Raw genomic sequence first — 20,744 nt, 5'->3', positions numbered from 1 at the left:
TGATTCTATACTTCACTCCTGTTATTTTCACTTGGAAATATGCCAGCCATTTAAATGAAATCTCTTCAAAATATTCCCTGACAAAGATTAAAACCCTGAACCCTAAAGATATTCCAAATCCAATTCAACTGAAAGAAACCCTAAGACATGGTGAGGAAAAAGTAAAATGTCTTCATCTTATGGGCTATCTGTCCCCTAAAATGATTCACATCTGGAAAAGAAAACTTTAAGAGACAAGTCGTTTTTCATTTCACCAAAAGATTTCTTGCCTTGAAAGTTATCATTGAGTTTCAAGATTCATTTCCTACGAATCAGATGGCTCTTGTAAAGTGGCATGAGCTGTAGGGCTATTAAATGGTTACTGACAAAGTTCAGTTTAGACCTGAATGCCATGAACAGAAAGGTCAGTCAGTAATTTAAGATTAGTGTTTTTCCAACACTTAAGACTGACCTTATTAGGACTGACTGCCGTTATGGTAAAAGAATGTCCTACAAAAAATCACCTCAAGAGTTCCTATCAATAGAATAAATATCCACTCTTGGAGGCTAAGGGAGGAAAAGAGGAACAGAACTGATGACTTTGTGAGTCTGTTCAAGATTTTTAGAAGCTGAAGTACTACCTGGCTGACAGGAATTGCTAACCATTGAGCTTTTTCCACTGGATGTATGGCCTTTTCCATTGCCTCATGACAAAAAGGATAATGGAGGAAAGGATGCCCAGGTGAATAATTTACAAAGCACGAATGCTATTCAGTCCTGCCTCCATTTCATAAAAATATGTAAAACATGAGACAATGCACCCCCCCAAACTGGATAATAGTCTTTTACTTTTATACCAATTATGCAAGTAAGAGGTAACATGAACCATTTTTATCAGTACAGGAACCTTCACTGGGGGCAACAGAGACATATTCGGCAAAGTCGATGAGAACAGAGAAGCTATGATGATGGACTGGCCCACTTTAAGGTGCTCTCAACTGGTTAAAAGTTTTCACAATTTAAAGTAATTGCAAAGTGTAAGTTTACCTTTTATTTTAGTCCCCAGAAAAATTGGTGAATACATTTCCAAAAATTAGCTATCTTGCTAACATATTAGGCTTGCTTAGATATACAGCAATTATTCCCAGCTCTTAAAAAGAGCTTCCCTCTGTTTCTGATGGAAGGAAAAAAGAGGACAAGAATCTTTTTTCTCCAAAGGAAGAGCAGAGAAAATCATTAAATACATAAAAAATTACTCATAACAAAAAAATCTATTCTGCATATCAAAACTATCATTAAAAATACAATAAAAGCTAGAAACACCAATTAGAAACAGCATGATGCTTCATTAACTAACAGAAATTCTATTTCTAGACTGCTGGAGATCCCACTCTTTTTAAGGGTGTTATTAAAAAGTGGGGAGAGCACAGGTATAGAACAGAAAACCACTCAGTATGCTTAAAAGAGTTTACAAACTTTACAAACTCTCTGAAAGCTTTTCATGGAGAAAGATCCGTATGGTTACCTTAAAGCTTTTATTCAGGGTTTTTTTTCTTTGGTTTGGGTGGTTTATTGGGTTTTTTTGTTTGCTTGGTTGGTTTTGGGTTGTTGTTTTTTTTTTTACCATCAGACAAAAAACATTCTCTTAAAGTTCCTAAGACACAATAATAGCAGAAAGGATATCCTGTGATGCTTCTGGTTTAATGCTGTATCCTTCATCATCTACATCCGGAATGTTCTAAAAACAAAAATCAAAAATTATGGTATTGACAAATAACTAAAAAATATATGTTGTTCTTACATCAGACTGAATCTTATCTCATTGACAAATTAAAATTTGATTACAACACCTCATGAAAGCCATTGTTATTCATTATTAATTATTACAGTTATAAGTTATGCTCTATAGTTCAGAAGTAGTGTGAAAGATAAGATACCTCAGGAACACAATGCAACAAAACAACCTCCAAATTTCCTATGAAAACTGGCAAGTTTTAATGCATCTGCTTTTACTGGTATTCTGTCAAAAAGGTCAGAAACCAACAGAAGCATTTTAACTTTATTACTGAGTGCTAAATAAGCCTACAATCCTCTCAGCCCCAAATATTTTCCCAATTTCTACTTCTAATTCTTTCAGCTAAGCCACTGGAGGCTCTGATGGTGCAGGAACATAGCCCTTCCTAAGTAATAGTCAGTACTTTAATATGTGAGTAAAAGCATTCCAAGTTATACAGGTTGCAACTTCCTCTCTCCCCCCGAAAAGACAGCAAGCCTGTACTGTTGCTTTAGCAAAAAATATCCACATTAATTAAAATGCATGGATGAAACTTAAAATACAAGTGCTCAAAATCAGATTCCAAAGTTTTCATTTATGTACCTCCAGCACCGTCCTGGATTTTTAAAGTTAATAAGCACCTGGGAACTTCAAACTAGTTCAGTTTTTCAGTCCTTGCAGGCAATTAAATATTAATCGAAGAGAATTATGCTTAAATTAATTTAGATTTCTTAGCTAAGTGCTTAATTTCATAAAAGTGCTTTGAGACAGAGAGAAACAAGTCTCTAATATGATCATCTAAATTTTGAAAATGTGCAAAACCCCACACTCATATATTATATATAAAGGGATAGACTTGGATACACAGATACTTTCCCCATACAAAACAGAAAAAGAAAAGCCCACTCACGACTTTGCATGCATAGTTAGTCTATGTGAACTGCTGAGATGCTACAGTAAGTTTATTACAAAAAACATAACCCAGATGTCTTCAAAATTTCACCAGTTATAAATTTCTTATAAAAATGCCAACGGGTGGAAGAGGTACTTAATGCACCTTTGTATTGACAAAGACAAGATGTGTCATACAAGCAAAATGGTACCTCAAAAAGCTTACTTACAAGCTAAGAAGTAATTTCAAAATATTGTTTTCAAGATTTTGACCACTTGGACAGTTCTGCTTTCTGAAACATCATCATTTTATTTACTAATCTACATTTTGTAACAGCAGTAGAAGTTTCATAGTTTTAAATATACATAAAAAATTTAGGGTTTATAACTCTGCCTTTGCATTAGTATGTTCTACAAACTTTCTGGGGTGAATAATATTTTTAAAGAAATAAAACATAAGGACATAATAAATAACAAAGTAAAACTGCCTATACAAAAAGCATGAGGACTGAGCATTCTACTCCCAAAACTTATTTTTAGAGTTTTGGTCAATACTTTGACTCAGTTTCCTTCCTCTGTCCCATCTGGCATCCAAAAAGCAATGGAAGAAGCCACACCATAACCATGTAATTGGTTCCTCTGAGGTATGTACAAAGAAAGGAACATGTGGAGCATATTGTAGTCTAGCTACTTCATTTGGCCCTTCCTCAGCAACATTAGCGCTGCTCACAGGTTGGTCAATGGGTCAAGAAACAAAGAAGCTTAACTGCATTTCCGTTTGATTTCTGCCCATTTCTCCTGGGATATCTACGGTGGTTATAAGAGCTGCTTATCAAGTTTTCCTCAGAATATGCTCCAAGATACCACTGAGCTGAACAGCTCACTGTCTTTTTTTGCCAGATGAACTTTCTATCATTTTACTGAACTGGACTGACTTCCTGTACATCCAGATGAGGACCAAAGTGAACTCAAAGTAAGCAGTTGAAGCTCATAACTCAAACAGGAATAAAAAGAGCCTGTCCACTTTTGACTTATTTATTTATCCTTAGGTTAAGACAGAGGTATAACATATTCTCAGCTTCCTCTCCTTAGGGTGCCTATTAACCCAAAAGATACACAAAGAGCAGCCAGTCACTTTCTTCCATTGCCAGATCTGCAGAAAGAAAATCAGGTATCCAAAGTGCTTCTGCTATCTTGTACTGTGACTACGAAGTCTCGTACCCTGTATCATTGGCAGCTATTCAAAATATGTCAGAACTAAACATTACAAAATGCAAATAAAAAAAATTAATTTCACTAAAGGTTACACTTGTGTTCCACAAATTAGAGTTTGAAAGTTCCAAATTCAATCAGTCCCTAGCAATAAAAATGGTGTATAGATCTATATAACCTTAATTATGCCACACTCATATGTAAAGAGGTTAATGAAAAGTTTTGGATGTCTTGATATATTTGTTTGCATTCCAGTTTATTATGAAAAAAGGTTCAGCATTATTTTCTGTGCATCTGTGGCTCCCTTCTTAATTACTTTTGAACTTACTGAACAATTTCAAATTGATTTGACAGAAAGAATAGAGGACTCAAAGATAACATTACTACAGTCTTCATGAAAATAGGCAGTCAAGTAGAAGAAAGATCTGCAAGTATCCCAACCAAGGGAAGGGCTGCAATCCAAACTCAGATCTTACTGGACACCAGTGGAACCTTGTAAATGCTTCTCCAGAAGAAAAGTTTCTACTAGAGCTCGTATCTTCCTATAGACTATCCCTAGAGACATGGCAAACCCATGGGAAACAAGACAATTAGTTCTGCCCATAGAGCAACTTGCTAGGTAATAAATGCACAGAGCCAAACTTCAGTTGCTATCTCTTTCTAGTGTTCTATTTTTCTTAATTATCAAGGCTTAACTTAATGGAAGTTACATGTGTAGATAGACATATAAAAGCACAGGAATTTTGAATCTCATGACATACTGTAATCTATATTTAAACAGAGACTGCTTATTGAAGCGGTCAACCTTTTTAACAAATACCAGTTCTCAGTTCACAGCTGCCTTCCTACTCATGATCACATAAAAAACCCTTATAACAGTTACAAAAATTATTGACAGGAAATAGCAATTTATTCATATGCATTAAAACTATATTTTCCAATATATGTAAACTGGTGGCTACAAAAAAAAGGACGAGCATAAGCAGATAGCTTGCCAAAGATAAATTTGAGAACTTCCATTTTTGATACAAAAGACATTTCTTAGGACCATCTCACTGCTTTGCTTTCTGAAAACAGCGAATACAAGTTAGAACACACTGCATTATACATTTTGGACTAGTGAGAAGGCCCTAATGGTATTGGCTACATCGAAAGATCCACAATATCACATAGAACTGGTATAGTATTGAATTCAGTTCTTACCAGATCCTTAATTTCTAAAATTTCATTATATTTGCCTCAGTGCTTATAGCTATAAATAATTGTAGAGTGGTTTTCTCTTACATTCTTTTCACACAAGAGAACAACACTTAAAATTCTTGACAAATAAACAAAAGGCACATTTTAAAAAAAGATCATGTTAATAATATAAAAGACAGACATAGAGATTTTCTGTGAGTGACCAAAGCTGACCAAAATCATAATTGGGACACCTTAAGTAAGTTGAATTTTCTGAGGGCTGGTCCTCAGTATTTTCTAGCAATCAAACAAAAAAAGACAGTTCCTTTAGTTTGTTTTTTTTTTTTTTCAATAATATTTTTCCAAGTTCAATTGCTTGAAATGTGTAATTTATCTCAAAGATGCATACAAAACAAATCCTCATAGAGATAAAAATATAGATTGCTATAACTATTTAGATCAAGCTTGAAAAATGAAACAGAAAGGAAATCTTACAGTAAAAGACAAGAATAATGAAAAACATTTGAAATGGGACCTTCTAGAAGAGGATGCCAGCCTTAAAATATAAAAGTACTCTGGGGGGCTTGTTTGTAAGGGGTGCTATGGTATGCTACATAATTTTTCATGAGAAGGACTGTAATAGCTTCTGCTATTAAAGCATTCTACCATTCTGAATAATACTGTTGCTTGTAAAAAGCAGGAAGAAATGATAGACCACATTTTAAATTCCAAATGCATTCATAAAATGTTGGGCATTAAAAAAAAGAGAATGCAACAAAAGTATCGGTTTTGTATAGATGCTATGAAAGTTTAGTCTTTTTTTTTTAACCATATGAAAATTGCATCTAGACAGAACAATTAAATAATCATATGGTGTGCCTCATACAGCCAGAATGTCAGACACATTTACAGATGAATTTGTTGAATTATTTTTTTTAAATGTAGAGACCAAAATAAACAAGGAAGAAAATAAACACAGCACATCAAATCCAGTTGTGTTTCACTCCAATGGCTCAACCTGACCTGTCAAAAGACATTATTTCCATGAAAAACTTGATTATTATAGGGATGATTCTAAAGTTACTTCGCTTTAAACATACCCAAGAAATGTTCTCTAAATCAAGATGACTTTGTACAGGATAAAATAACTGTCTCAAAATGATGCTTATAAGGCTGTGCATGCACATATAGTTCTATTACATGTCAAAACTTAGTTTTCCTTATTTAAATGATGGTTCTACTAGATTTTTTTAAACCAAGTTTCTCAAAATAAGTTTTACGTAGGTACTACAGGTACTAAACCTCCCAGATATTAAATACAAAGAATATCCACAAAACGGGTGAGCTTGGAAACTTAAGTTGTTTAATATAATTGCCATCTAAATGAACTGAAAAACAAATCAGTCTACAGAACATCACTTAAATCATTCTGTAAATTATACCCTACTATAGCTATACGGAGCTGCAATCTCTGTTACATATAATTCAAGTAAAAAGTAAAAAAGTAAAGTTTAAGTAAAAAGAAAATGCTCAATTAAGGACATAAAAAAGCATTAACATACCAATTTCATTTTTGCAACTGTCACTTATTTGAATTTAATAAATAAAATTGTAAGACATATCACATCAAACTGAGAGCAATGAAAAACAAACCATGAATAAAGTGCATTGAGATACTGCATTTAAAAGCCGCCATATTTAAAACAGTATATTCCTACACACTATTGCCAGCAATCATGCAGAACCCCATTATTATTAGAAGGGTTCTCCAAAGAGATAGTAGTAAGCAGAGGAACATGATGACGCTAAGTTGGGTCCTCTGAACACTTTTCTTCTTTAGAATCTATTAGTCAAGCAATTTAAACTATTAACTTGCAAAACAAAGTAGCATATAATTGCAGTAAAAACACCTTGTTTAAAACCTAAGATTGTTAGGAAATATAAATGTATTACTGACACATATTTGTATATACTGCTAAAGATTATGTTCTGAACAAAATTAAGACTTCAACTATGTCATCAAAATATTAAATCCTCTATCATATATAATACATTGCAGGTATGGCATATAAGTCAAGTTTCATCAGATTGTATTGCTTGACAATGTTAGCATATGCATTTGTGTTGGAAATAAGTCTACTTACAACTGAGTCTGTATCTGGACACTCCCTATTAAAAAAAATAAATAAAATATACAATTATAAAATGCACAAATTATTTAATTCATACAGTTCTGGTACTTCCTTTAATATTTTCAATTAATTTGAAACATTGCATTTGATCCATTTGCCTCTCAAATTCTGTTAAAACTTTTGTTATAAATAATCCACATTCAACTGAATGAGATTTAAATAAAATATGCTGAAAGTTTATGGTAAAAGCACTGCAGAAGAAAAAAAATCATAGTAAATGCTGAAAAACTGAACTCACACCACAGTGGGGAAAAAATAATACAAAAATAAGTCAAGGGAAGTCCAGAGTATCACGCTGTATTTTGGATGAATATACTTTAAGAATCAGGTCTCTATGGATGATGTGCATAATAAATAAAAGTCACCAATCCTAATGAAATAGTCCACATGCAACTGCAAAACATTTTGGACAATAACTAGTTCTTAAAACAAGACTATTCTTAAAGGAATTCAGAGCTTCTCTGTTTTGGAATTTCATTCTTAGTTTGAGTTTGTCAAGCAAAGTTGCAGTCAAGCCTCAGAAGATGCCAGAAAAAAATAAAAGAATGCATTCTTAAGAAACACTTTAAAAAAAAAAAGTTGTCAGCAGAAAGGCAGTGATTGCAAGCACATTATTCACAAGTGTTACATTTTTCTGCTATAACTTGGATTTAAGCAGTAACATTTTTAAAAATTAACGATGCTGAATCTCACTGATGCATGCAAAAAGCAGAAGCAATTAGATTTACAGTATGTGGAAATACTTGAGTAGCATACACACCCTCTCTAATCTGCATCCTGACAAATAATGCCATAAGTGCCAGTGTAACTGAACAACAGTTTTTATGCAGTCAAACTGAACATCTTAAATTTGTACTTATTAAAAAAAGAGGAAAAGATGGATGTCTCTTTCTAGAAGAAATTTTGTCTTTCATGGCACAATGATGTAATCAGAAAATGTAAATCAGCACAGACACTCTGAAATGGGAAAATAATTTGACTTGGTTTCAACAAGTTGGACTGAAACTCGATTTATATTATTTGTTTCTACTTGTTCTAAACTGTTCTACAAGCAGCTGGCAGAAGTATGACAATCGGTTGCCCTTATTCTAGTGGGGGACTTCAATTTAACAGATGTCTGCTGGAAATACAACACAGCAGAGAGGAAACAGTCTAGGAGGTTCCTGAAGTGTGTGGAAGATAACTTCCTGACGCAGCTGGTAATTGAGTGTACCAGGGGAGGTGCCTCGCTTGACCTGCTGTTCACAGAGAAGGACTGGTGGGAGATGTGGCGATTGGAGGCCATCTTGGACTTAGCGACCATGATATGACTGAGTTCTTGATTCTTGGCAAAGTACCACTACCATGGACTTCTGGAGGGCAGACTTTGGCCTGTTCAGGGCACTGGTTGGGACAGTCCCTTGGGAGGGAGTCCTGAAGGGCAAAGCAGTCCAGGAAGGCTGGGCTTTCTTCAAGAAGGAAGTCTTGCAGGTGCGGGAGCAGGCTGTCCCCAAGTGCTCCTAGACAAACCAGCAGGGAAGATGACCAGCCTGGCTGAACAGGGAGATTTTGCTGGGACTCAGGAAAAGCAGGAGAGTCTATGGCTTTTGGAAGAAGGGGCAGGCAACACAAGAAGAGTACAGAGACCTCGTTAAGTCATGCAGAGAAAAAATTAGGCAAGCAAAAGCCCAGCTAGAACTCAGCCTGGCCACTGCTGTAAGGGATAACAAAAAATGTTTTTACAAATATATTAACAATAAAAAGAGAATCAAAGAGAAACTCCAGCCTCTATTGGACGTGGAGGGAAACATTGCCACCCAGGATGAAGAAAAGGCTGAGGTACTAAATGCCTTCTTTGCCTCAGTCAGACCAGTTATCCCCGGGGTATTCAGCCTCCTGAGCTGGAAGACAGGGACGGGGAGTGGAATAAACCCCCCATAACCCAGGAGGAAGCAGTTTATGACCTGCTGCTCCACCTGGACACTCACAAGTCTATGGGGCTGGATGGGATCCACCCAAGAGTACTGAGGGAGCTGGCGGAGGAGCTTGCTAAGCCACTCTCCACCATTTACCAGAAGTCCTGGTTAAAAGGTGAGGTCCCAAACAACTGGAGGCTTGCCAGTGCAATGCCCATCTACAAGAAGGGCCAGAAGGATGATCTGGGCAACTACAGGCCAGTCAGCCTGACCTCAGTGCTAGGGAAGATTATGGAGTGATTCAGCTTGAGCACACTCACCAGGCATGTGAGGACCAGGACAACCAGGGGATCAGGCCCAGTCAGCATGGGTTCAAGAAAGGCAGGTCCTCCCTGACCAACCTGATCTCCTTCTATGACCAGGTGACCCGCCTAGTGGATGAGGGAAAGGCTGTGGATGTTTTCTACCTGGACTTTAGCAAAGCCTTTGATACTGTCTCCCACAGTATCCTCCTAGAGAAGCTGGCAGCTCATGGCTTGGATGGGTATACTCTTCGCTGGGTAAAAAACTGGCTGGATGGCCAAGCCCAGAGAGTTGTGGTGAATGGAGCTAAATCCAATTGGCGGCTGGTCACAAGTGGTGTTCCCCAGGGCTCAGTTTTTGGGCCAGTCTTGTTTAATATCTTTATCAATGATGTGGATGAGGGGATCAAATGCACCCTCAGTACATTTGCAGACGACACTAAATTGGGCAGGCGTATCCATCTGCTCAGGGATAGGAAGGCTCTGCAGAGGGATCTGGACAGGCAGCATTTCTCTCACCATTTAGTTCAGCATAATATAGTACAGAAGAGAGGGTGGGGGAAAGATTAAATCACAGAAAGAACAGAAATAGAGAGGAATGAATTAAAAAAATAAGACCTTGGAGCCCTAATGGCATCTTGACAGAGAGAAGAAAAAAGTATTGTTTAGAAGCATATTTCTATTAAAAAAAAATCAAATACCAAAAGAAAAATAGCAAAAATAGCTATAAGGCACTTTGTACAAATAATTAGCATCTGCAGTTCTTAGGTCATTAATTTTTCAGCACTATATTAAAAAAAACAAGGCTGGTTAAAAAATTTTTTAAAAAGAATGTATACAGATGTTGCCACTGATAATATTTCTATATTGCTAAGTTTCTGTTAAATTGAAAGCTATTTTCTATTAAATCAAATACTTTTACTGAGAAAACGCATCTAGAAATTATGAACAAAATACATTGAAATATAGTAACTATAATTACTAATACGTAGAATGCTACCAATCCATCTAAGACAGAGAGCGTGCAGTGAATATGACAAATATAGCTGGGACATCAATCATATGTTAGAATTATGGTCTGTCAGAAATTAATGCACACACAATTTACTGAAAAAAATTCAAACATTTTTCTGTCCTTCTGTACACAAAAGTTTTTCTAACAAAAGAATAACTGAAGCTTCAATTCCGCAAACATAGACATACAGTACTTTTTCCACATACAGAGCTGTATTTCGTTAGGAGTACACGAGAACCACATTCAAATGTAGAACAAGGGAGAACTACTTACCTATGCAGAGGAAAGAATGAAACGAGTGGACTACTATGAATACATTTATGTTATTTCCTTAAAATTGTTACTTACAAAAATCTTAAATAGCTGTGATGTTTTCATATTTGTAGCTTTCCTCTAAACGTCTGTTATAAAACCTTTTTTTTAACATCAGCTCTATCTATTATCTCTAGTTTTCATACAAGACAAGGCTTCAAGCTGGAAATATACTTACACAGACTCAGTATCTTTTTCTTTCTTCATTATTCCTGATAAACCAAAAGGTTTCCTCTTCCGTGCTTTTGTCCCTATGGAACAAACACTTTAAATTTAAAGACCAAAGAGATTAGTATATATTTAGCAATGTCAAACACTGGTGCATACAAATGCCAATACCTTTTAAATGCTGCCATAATGAGTGATATAAAACAAAACAAAACAAAAATTCTAACAGTGGAGGTAGGTATGGAGCCAAACTAAGGGAATGTTATCCCAATATGTTGTTCAGTAACACAATGTGCTAGTTTTTGCTGGGATAGAGTTAATTTTCTTCACAGTATCTAGTATGTGGCTATGTTTTGGATTCATGCTAAGAACAGTGTTGATAACGTGGAGATGTCTTAGTTGTTGCTGAGCAGGGCTTACACAGAGTCAAGGCTTTTTATGCTACTCACCCCACCCCACCACCAAGTGGGCTGGGGGTGCACAAGAAGCTGGGAGGGGACACAGCTGGGACAGCTGACCCCAACTGACCCAAGGGATATTCCATACCATATGACGTCATGCTCAGTATATAGAGCTGGGGAAGAAGAAGGAAGGGGGGGATGCATGTTCAGTGATGGCGTTTGTCTTCCCAAGTCACTGTTACGTGTGATGGAGCCCTGCTTTCCTGGAGATGGCTGAACACCTGCCCGCCCATGGGAAGTGGTGAATGAATTCCTTGTTTTGCTTTGCTTGTGTGCTCAGCTTTTGCTTTCCCTATTAAACTTTTATCTCAACCCATGAGTTTTCTTACTTTTGCTCTTCTGGTTCTCTCACCCATCCCACTGTGAGGGGAGTAAGTGAGCAGCTGTGTGGGGCTGAGCTGCCTACCAGGGTTAAACCACATCAGCTTCATACAAAAAAAAAATTAAAATATGGTTCAAGCAACACATTAATAACATAAATCTTTATAAAACTGATCTGCATTGTACATTCAACTCTCCAAGCTGGGTATGCTAGACTGTCACTTATTTTATAGAAGATGGGTGCACTGCCAGTTTTGAGGAAAGGGACTCTGCTCACAGAAACTCAACAGCAGCTATTGCTCCAGCCAGTCCTGAATAGCCAACGCACTTGAATCAGAAACTGAAACCTGCCTCTCTCAGCTACTGCTGCAGTTCAACACCCTGTTCTTATTTCCCTGCATGTTCCTGGTAGCTGCAAGCCCTTGTCTCTCCTAAGAAGTAGCATCTTGGCCCTGTAAAAACAAGAACATCTCTTGGCTGTCCAGCTGATGCCGAGTTCATGATTTCCCAGTGATATAGCCAGCTCTAATGCTGGCTCCCACTGAGACTGGAACCATGCCTCCCTTCTGTCTTTTCTTCCCTGTTTTTAGCACTGGATATATATAGTTTTAGTACAGAAAAAAAACTTTGCTTTCATACCCATTTAATGTACTAAAATTAAAATACATTTAAACATTCCATCAGACTTCCTGTCACGTCTGCTTCTCTCCCCAATTTTTGCTTAATCAAAGTAGACTGCCAAACTTTAAACAAAATAACCGAGTGCAAGCATCTGATCCAACTCACCTACAATTTTGTTTTGATGTAAGATATTACCTACAGCAAGCTTTTAAGCAAAATGGTGGAAAAAATTTGGTTCCCAAAATTTCACAACTGACAATTCGAGCACGTAAAAAATCCCACTATCTTCCCCTTTACAGAAATACATTACACACCACATAAGGAATCTCTTCACTTTTTGAAATTTTCAGGGTGAAATAACTCAAAACTTCTCACAAATCAGGTAGCTATAAACTCAGCCATATCTTACATTTTAACAGAGACAGAAATTGCTCCAAAATTATTTTGAAATACTAGTCTGGGATTTATTTCCTTTCTGTGCTTTATCCAGCCCAAAACAATGACAAATGGAGTATGAGAGTAGTTTCTGAACAAGGATCTTCTCTGCTTCAGTCAAAAAAGATTTTAAGTCTCAGCTGCAATCTTGCCTACTTAAAAGTTGTCAGCTGCTATAGCTACACTGTCAACTCCTCTGTCCCAAAAGTAAATATATAGCTTATATAGTTCTTAACCACTTAATCCCCTAAGCAAAATAAGCTACACCAAAGGAAGGCTTTGTGACCATAACACTGCATTAGAATTGGTATAACTATCATGGCAACAATGGAAAGAGCTTGGGCCATGTTTTGACACTTGCAAATTAAGTTACACAGTCATAAATTAACCAAATCCAAACCTCTGCAATGACAGGGTCTTAGCCAAAGTATATTTATAAGAAACATTAAAATTCTCTGACCATCGTGCATTAGGCTTATAAAGTATTGTAGGTCTCATTTTCATACAAGTTTGCTTCTCAGAAGACAAACAGCTTTTTGGTCTATTGGAATACTTTAAAGTTATACAAAATTCACATGTGAATATCCTTCTCCCCTCAGTTTCAGGTCCTATCCACAGGATTGTTAGGTAAATAATTGCTACAACAACTCACCTTCAACTGCACTGGATGCGTTACATTCTTCAAATTCAATAGGGCCTTAAAGAAATGACAATTAAGGTAAACATTAGGTTAAATTTAATCTCAAATGAAAGTCAAACCCTAAGATATTTTTAACAACTATTAATATTTCCTGAAAATACTAAATAATCTAATTAAAAATTTAGGTGGTAACTGAAAACCACAATTACTCTGCCAGTGGTCAAACAGATTGCAAAATCATACATGTACAGCAAATCATTAGATATTTTTACTCTTTCATACTGAAAAATTAAAATACTAGTGCTCACTGTCTAAATATGATTTAATTGCCTATGTTATTACAACACATGAAACATTTCTAATTTGTTTCCTCTTCTCATTCAAAATTGCATCTATAATATAGTATCAGTGTAAGGCTTTTGCTTTATCTTCTTTTAATGAACAAGAGCTATGTAAAGAAAAATCAAAAAGGAGAAAAGCATAGCTATAGCCCTAATTTTGAGATTCACACTTTTTCTAACTCTATATTGTTAGTTCCTCTGTTTCCTCTTCATAGCCACTTACCTGGACAGTTAAAAGTGATATGCAGAATCTTAAACATAGCAATAAAGATAAAAAGCTTTTTAAAAATCATTAAGAGTAAACAGGACAAAAAAGCAGAGAGCACTGGTTAAGTGCCATATCTAAATAAGTTCATTATTATGGCTTCCCATTGTAGTTGTGTGATGGATGCACTCAACTCCTTAACCAAACTAGCGATAGTTTGGTACAGGCTTCAAAGGAGGTAAAGGCCTGAGCCACAGCCAGGTCAAGAACTCCTCTAGTTCCAATCTGCTCTCTGAAAACCCACAACGGAGCAGAGTGACACAGTGAGCATCGATGCATATGAGTTTGGAACACTGATCATGCAATTAACACATGAATAGCAGGTGGCTTTTCCAAGAGTCATTTGTCGAGGAACAAAGTAAGTTGTGGGTACAAGGAGTCTCCTGCGACTACAAGCCAACGACTTCATCCCATAAATATGACAGCCTAAGTGAGCCTTCTTTGAGCGCTCCCTGCTAGGCAGCGTGGCTGCATGGTGGTGATCTCCCCTTGAGCTGGGACGCCTCTCAAGGTTGCCCCTCGAGGCAGAGAGACCTCTTACCAACAATAGATCTTTGGTAAGCAACCAATATCATGCCAAACCTTGTATTATAGCACACTAAGATTTTGTCTTGGTAACTTTGATTCTTGTCTTGGTATCTTTGAATCATTGTTACATCCTTTGTGCAGTACAGTTATAGAGTGAACCTTGCCATTGAACTTTGTTAAGTTGCGCTTTTACAATAAAACCACTTTTTCTGATACCTTTGACAGTGGTTCTTTAAGTGGTCTAAATCACCCATTCACAACAAATTGGTCTAGTTGGCAGGATCCTAAATCAGAATTTGCGACAAGTTGATGCAACATAACAGTCGCAAAGGGCAGTCCTAACCCTCATTCTTTCAAATCTGGCTAGGTCTAGAATTTATTTAACCCTGCTGTGAGCCATTTTCGGGAGCAAACTTGCAGAAAAACAGTGATTTTCCATAAGACCTCGTTCAGGGAGTTAAAATGGCAGAATCACACCAGCACTTGTGCAAGTGCAAAGAAAGCAGAGAGCACATGCAAACAGGCACCGTTACTTCCAGCCCCTACTAAGAATTAGCCCCTTGGCCTGTGTTTGAAACGGTAACTTACAACTAAACGAACAAAAGTAAAAACAAAGTTTAGCATGTTAGCACTGTGACACAGAGGTTATTACTTATCTTTCTGTAATAATTTTGAGGGAATATACAAAAGTTTATATATACACACATTAAAGATAAGACAGAGGAAAAAAACCCACAAAACTATTCCCAATTCTATACTCTAAGGTAGCCAAACTTCCCCCCCCCCGCCATTGCACCTTATGCAACTACTTCCAAGTGAGAGATTGAAACCTTGAAAATTTCAATTACAAGCAACTGGAAGTAAATAGATTGTGGAAACCTCAAATACAGAAACTACTTTCACTCCTACCCCAAAACACACATGCTAGTAAATACTCGGATTTATTTATCTTATTATGAAATGACAATTATTCTAGAGCATCCACCATAAAACCGAGAGCTGTGCAATTTTGAGGGTGTTTTCACATAAAAGGTGTACTTGCAAGCATTTTCCAGTGTTTTTACTTGTACTCTTTTTGAAATGAATGTCATACTCTTAGTCTTAAAATAAGTAGCTGATATAAACAGATCTTAGATACAAGAAACATGGAGACTACAAGCTTAAGCTTGTTTTTAAATAGTACAACATAGCAATTGTGCTGCAATTAAAGATGCTACAATGAAAGTAAAAAATAATTTAGCTGTGAATTAGCATTGTGAATTACACAACTGGGATTAACTGCATGAATCAAACACAAAGTACCTCAAATGGTTCTATTTGTAATGTAATCCCCAACACAAATATTTAACTCTTGCAGTGTAAATCTGTATTTGACCCAGTATAAACACTACATTTTGATAGCATTTCTCAAACTGCAAATGAGAAAAATTATGCTTATGTCAAACAAACAGAAAGGCAATTGAGAATCTGACTATGTATCTTGATACTCACTGATGTTAAACAAATTTATTTTAGACATTAGATAAAATCTACCAGATATTTTCTTTGAAAATTTGCAGAGACCTAATGATTTAAAAAAAATTAATAAAAAAGGTATGCTCAAAGTAATGACTTGTATTTATTGCAATTAAGATCGAGTCTGCAAAATTTTCCCTGCTGGTAAAAGAACTCTGGGTGCTTGTAAAACCAGCAGCAGGATGAGAATCTAGGAATAGAACCCATCAATACCCCATTTATCATAATGTAATTGGCCTCCAAATGAAGCTCTTGAGAGCAGAATATCAAAAGGCCAATCTCAAATGGCATTCTTAAATGCCCTTTAAATTTCAATTATTAAATAACTTCAAATGCAAGTCTAATTATTCAATACGACAAGACAAAATACAAATTCCTAACAGTGCTCCCATTCTACTACATATTGTAAATACATAGACATTTTAAGCTGCTCTTCCAATCCCTTCTCCTTTGCTCTCCATTAAATTCACAGGAAAACAGAGTCAGCATGTTCCACAAGTCAGCAAATCTGGGTGTCTTACAAAATAAAAAGCAACAACAACAAAAAAAAACCAGAAAAACTGATCTGGGAACTATAGATGTCTACATCCTCACACTGATTTAATCAAAGGGTTTTTTTAGGTATTTAAACTCTATTGTTCAAAATATATCGAGCAAAAAATTAAAAATACCATAAAACATAGAAGCTGAAGAACAAATAAATTACTTTTCCAGCACTTCAGACAGTACATTTTTCATCAGTTTGCTAAGGATTAAACTACTTCTGTTTCTTGCTTCTACACATAATTCCTGTTTTGCGAGAAAAAAAAAAGCCAAACCAACCACAAACACTCATCCCCAAAACAAAAACAGAAGGGAAAAACTGTAAACAACAGAGACTTAAACATATTTTTATAGAAAAACAATACTCAATCTTTTTCAGAATACCATCTTTTTCTTTACCCTTCCCAGCTACTAAGACTGATTCCCCAGACTTTTAAGACTTTTACACTAATGATTAAAATATATAAATATTCAAGGCTCAAGTAAAACTCATCCTTATTTCCGATCAGTATCTTTAACCTTCACTTCTAACACAAAGCAGAAAGCAAAGATTTTTAACACCAAGTTTCTGTATTTTCTCCATTACACCTGCCTAACACTTGTCATTGAGGGTGGTTTTTTTACAACTTGATAAGAGACAAACGCTGACGCCTAGAACTAAAAGACACACAGATATGATGATCAGATCAATATTTTCAATTTTTCGGAAGCCAGCTTACCCCCAAAAAATTCAGGCTACCCAGAGACGTGGTAAAGTCACCATCCCTGGAGGTATTTAAAAGACGTGTAGATGTGGCACTTCAGAACATGGTTTAGGAGACATGGTAGTGTTGGGTTGATGTCTGGATTTGATGATCCTAGAGGTCTTTTCCAACCTTAATGGTTCTATGATTCTGAACTGGAATACACATGATCTCCACTATTAACATATACTTTGGGTGAAAGAAAAGTAGACATTTTCTGCCATGCCATAAATGAATTTTCCAAGGCACATGGAGCAGAGGCCTATCAGAAACAGAAAACTGATTCATCAGAAGAGACCAACAATAGTTTTGATCAACACTGCAGGACCACGAGTGACAGAGGGATCTTCCAACCTGTCGTGGTTTAGCCGGAAACTCAGCCCCACACAATTGCTCGCTCACTCCCCCATCTACCAGTAGATGGGGGAGAAAATCAGAAGGGTAACGCTCGTGGGTTGGTATAAGAACAGTTTAATAATTAAAATAAAAAAAAACAACAACAAAAAAGCAATGGAAAGGAGAACAATGAGAGGCACGAAACCTGGAGGGGGGGATGAACCACCGAAACAAACTGCACGCGTCGCAGCCGCTCACCGCCCGCCAACCCAACGCCATACCTCCCCGAGCCGCAACTCCCCCCTTAATATACTGGTCATGGTGTCACATGGTATGGAATGAACATGCCAGTGGCCAGTCGGGGTCAGCCACCCCCACCATGGCCCCTCCCCTCCCAGCCTCCTGCCGACGCGGCAGAGCGGGAGAAGCTGGAAAGGTCCCTGACTACTACAGTGAAGAGAATTAACCCCTTCTCAGCCAAAACCAGCACATTCTCCACCCCTTATTCCATACCATTTACACCATGCCCAGGTCCCATACCATCCAATACAACCTTACCAACCACCACCCCTCCCCTTCCCATCCTTTAACATAATACACAGACATCATTCCCTTAGTTCATAGACCTTCCCTGTAAAATGTCCATTGAGTTCACCCAGTCCATGACTCTGGGCTCCATCTGTCATATCAGTCTTTCAGGGTGGGAGAGATGGTGTGTGTGGTGTTGGGTTGCTGCATACCGAGTCAGCCATCGTTCCATCACTGCTGCACTTTGCTTGTTTCACAGTCTATCTTCCATGGGTTGGGAGGCTCGTACTCTGATATCATTGATACAACACAGAGGTGACACACAATATTATATAGCAGTTTGCATTGTGCCATTCAGTTCATTGGCTGTTTTCACCCAAAATCAAATCCCCTTGAGGCACACATCGGATTTCTCCATCCTCCCGCATCACCCACCAAGGGCACCCAGGTCCTCGAGCAAAAGCAATCCTACGAATGGGTTTGCCTTTGCCTGAGGCAGGAAGAACCCAGACTGTTTTGCCCAGCATACTTTTTGCGTGCACTACAGGGACTCTATCCCCTTCCACAGTACATAAGAGTTCTGACTGGGCAGGGCCAGCTTGGTTGGCAGATGCCCTAATGTTGACTAACCACGTGGCTTTTGCTGAATGTGTATCCCAGTGCTTGAATGTTCCACCCCCCATTGCTCTCAGTGTAGTCTTTAACAGTCCATTGTATCTTTCGATTTTCCCAGAGGCTGGTGCGTGATAGGGGATGTGATACACCCACTCAATGCCATGCTCTTTGGCCCAGGTGTCTATGAGGTTATTTCAGAAATGAGTCCCGTTGTCTGACTCAATTCTCTCTGGGGTGCCATGTCGCCACAGGACTTGTTTTTCGAGACCCAGGATAGTGTTCTGGGCAGTGGCGTGGGGCATGGGATATGTTTCAGGCCAGCCAATCATTGTTTTCTCTACCATTGTAAGCACATGGCGCTTGCCTTGGCGGGTTTGTGGGAGTGTAATATAGTCAATTTGCCAGGCCTCCCCATATTTATATTTCAGCCATTGTCCCCCATACCACAGAGGCTTCACCTGCTTCGCTTGTTTGATTGCAGCGCATGTGTCACATTCGTGGATAATCTGTGCAATAATATCCATGGTCAAGTCCACCCCTCGATCATGAGCCCACCTGTATGTTGCATCTCTCCCTTGATGGCCTGAGGTGTCATGGGCCCACCGAGCTAGAAATAGTTCACCCTTATGTTGCCAGTCCAGATCCACCTCAGCCACTTCAATCTTGGCAGCCTGATCTACCTGCTGGTTGTTTCCATATTCTTCAGTGGCGCAACGCTTGGGGACGTGAGCATTGACATGATGTACTTTCACAACCAGTTTCTCTACCGGGGCAGCAATATCTTGCCACAATGTGGCAGCCCAGATGGGTTTACCTCTGCGCTGCCAGTTGTTCTGCTTCCAATGCTGCAGCCAGCCCCACAGGGCATTTGCCACCATCCAGGAGTCAGTATAGAGATAGAGCACTGGCCACTTTTCCCATTCAGCAATGTCTAAGGCCAGCTGGATGGCCTTTACCTCTGCAAACTGACTCGATTCACCTTCTCCTTCAGCAGTTTCTGCTACTCATCATGTAGGACTCCATACAGCAGCCTTCCATCTCCGGTGCTTTCCCACAAGGCGACAGGACCCATCAGTGAACAGGGCATACTGCTTCTCATCTTCTTTTTGATAGCTGGTGGAGACATGGCTGCTATTTTGTTGATCACATCCATTGGGATCTGACAACATCCATCTTGCCATTTGATTCCTAAGAACTGGATTTCTCGTGCGGGTCCTTTGACCTTACTTTGTTTTATGGCAAAACCAGCTTTCAGAAGGATTTGGACTATTTTCTCTCCTTTCTCAAAAACAACTTCTGCTGTGTTGTCCCACACGATGATGTCATCAATGTATTGAAGGTGTTCTGGAGCTTCTCCCCGTTCCAGTGCAGTCTGGATCAGTCCATGGCAAATAGTAGGACTGTGTTTCCACCCCTGGGGCAGTCGATTCCAGGTGTACTGGACACCCCTCCAAGTGAAAGCAAACTGTGGCCTGCACTCTGCTGCCAGAGGGATTGAGAAGAATGCATTAGCGATATCAATCGTGGCATACCACTTGGCTGCCTTTGACTCCAGTTCATACTGAAGTTCTAGCATGTCTGGCACAGCAGCACTCAGTGGCGGCGTGGCTTCGTTCAGGCCACGATAGACTACTGTTATTCTCCACTCTCCATTAGACTTCCGCACTGGCCATATGGGACTGTTAAAGGGTGAGTGGGTCTTACTGATCACTCCTTGGCTCCTCAGTTGTGGTGGCGATCGGCACCTGTTGTTCTTTGACCCTCAGCAACCCCACAACAGAAGGGACCTTCGAGAGGCCAGGCAAGGTAGACAGCTGTTTAATTTCCTCCGTCTCCAAGGCAGCTACACCAAAAGCCCACTTGTACCCTTTTGGGTCCTTGAAATAGCCTCTCCTGAGGCAGTCTATGCCAAGGATGCACGGAGCCTCTGGGC

At 38.3% G+C, this 20,744-nt stretch overlaps 1 protein-coding gene and 1 long non-coding RNA gene across 7 annotated transcripts in view; one reads left to right on the top strand and one right to left on the bottom strand.

Moving 5' to 3' along the window:
• LOC142049855 (uncharacterized) overlaps nt 1–20,744 on the top strand; it is a 704,768-nt gene that overhangs the window by 195,031 nt on the left and 488,993 nt on the right. The gene's annotated exons all lie outside the window — the stretch shown is intronic.
• LOC142049314 (F-BAR domain only protein 2-like) overlaps nt 1–20,744 on the bottom strand; it is a 105,315-nt gene that overhangs the window by 36,950 nt on the left and 47,621 nt on the right. For all 6 annotated transcript variants that reach the window (XM_075076918.1, XM_075076921.1, XM_075076922.1 and 3 more), the window contains exons 9-12: nt 13,410–13,454; nt 10,930–11,002; nt 7,180–7,204; nt 1,663–1,717 (exon numbers count right to left, since the gene is read on the bottom strand). In XM_075076918.1, the coding sequence (XP_074933019.1) occupies nt 1,663–1,717; nt 7,180–7,204; nt 10,930–11,002; nt 13,410–13,454 (198 nt within the window). The remainder of the gene's footprint in view (nt 1–1,662; nt 1,718–7,179; nt 7,205–10,929; nt 11,003–13,409; nt 13,455–20,744) is intronic.

Source organism: Phalacrocorax aristotelis, chromosome W (genome assembly GCF_949628215.1).
Source record: "Phalacrocorax aristotelis chromosome W, bGulAri2.1, whole genome shotgun sequence".
NCBI lineage: Eukaryota > Metazoa > Chordata > Aves > Suliformes > Phalacrocoracidae > Phalacrocorax > Phalacrocorax aristotelis.
Note: the sequence above shows the minus strand (reverse complement) of the source record. Positions and strands in the feature narration are given on the sequence as shown.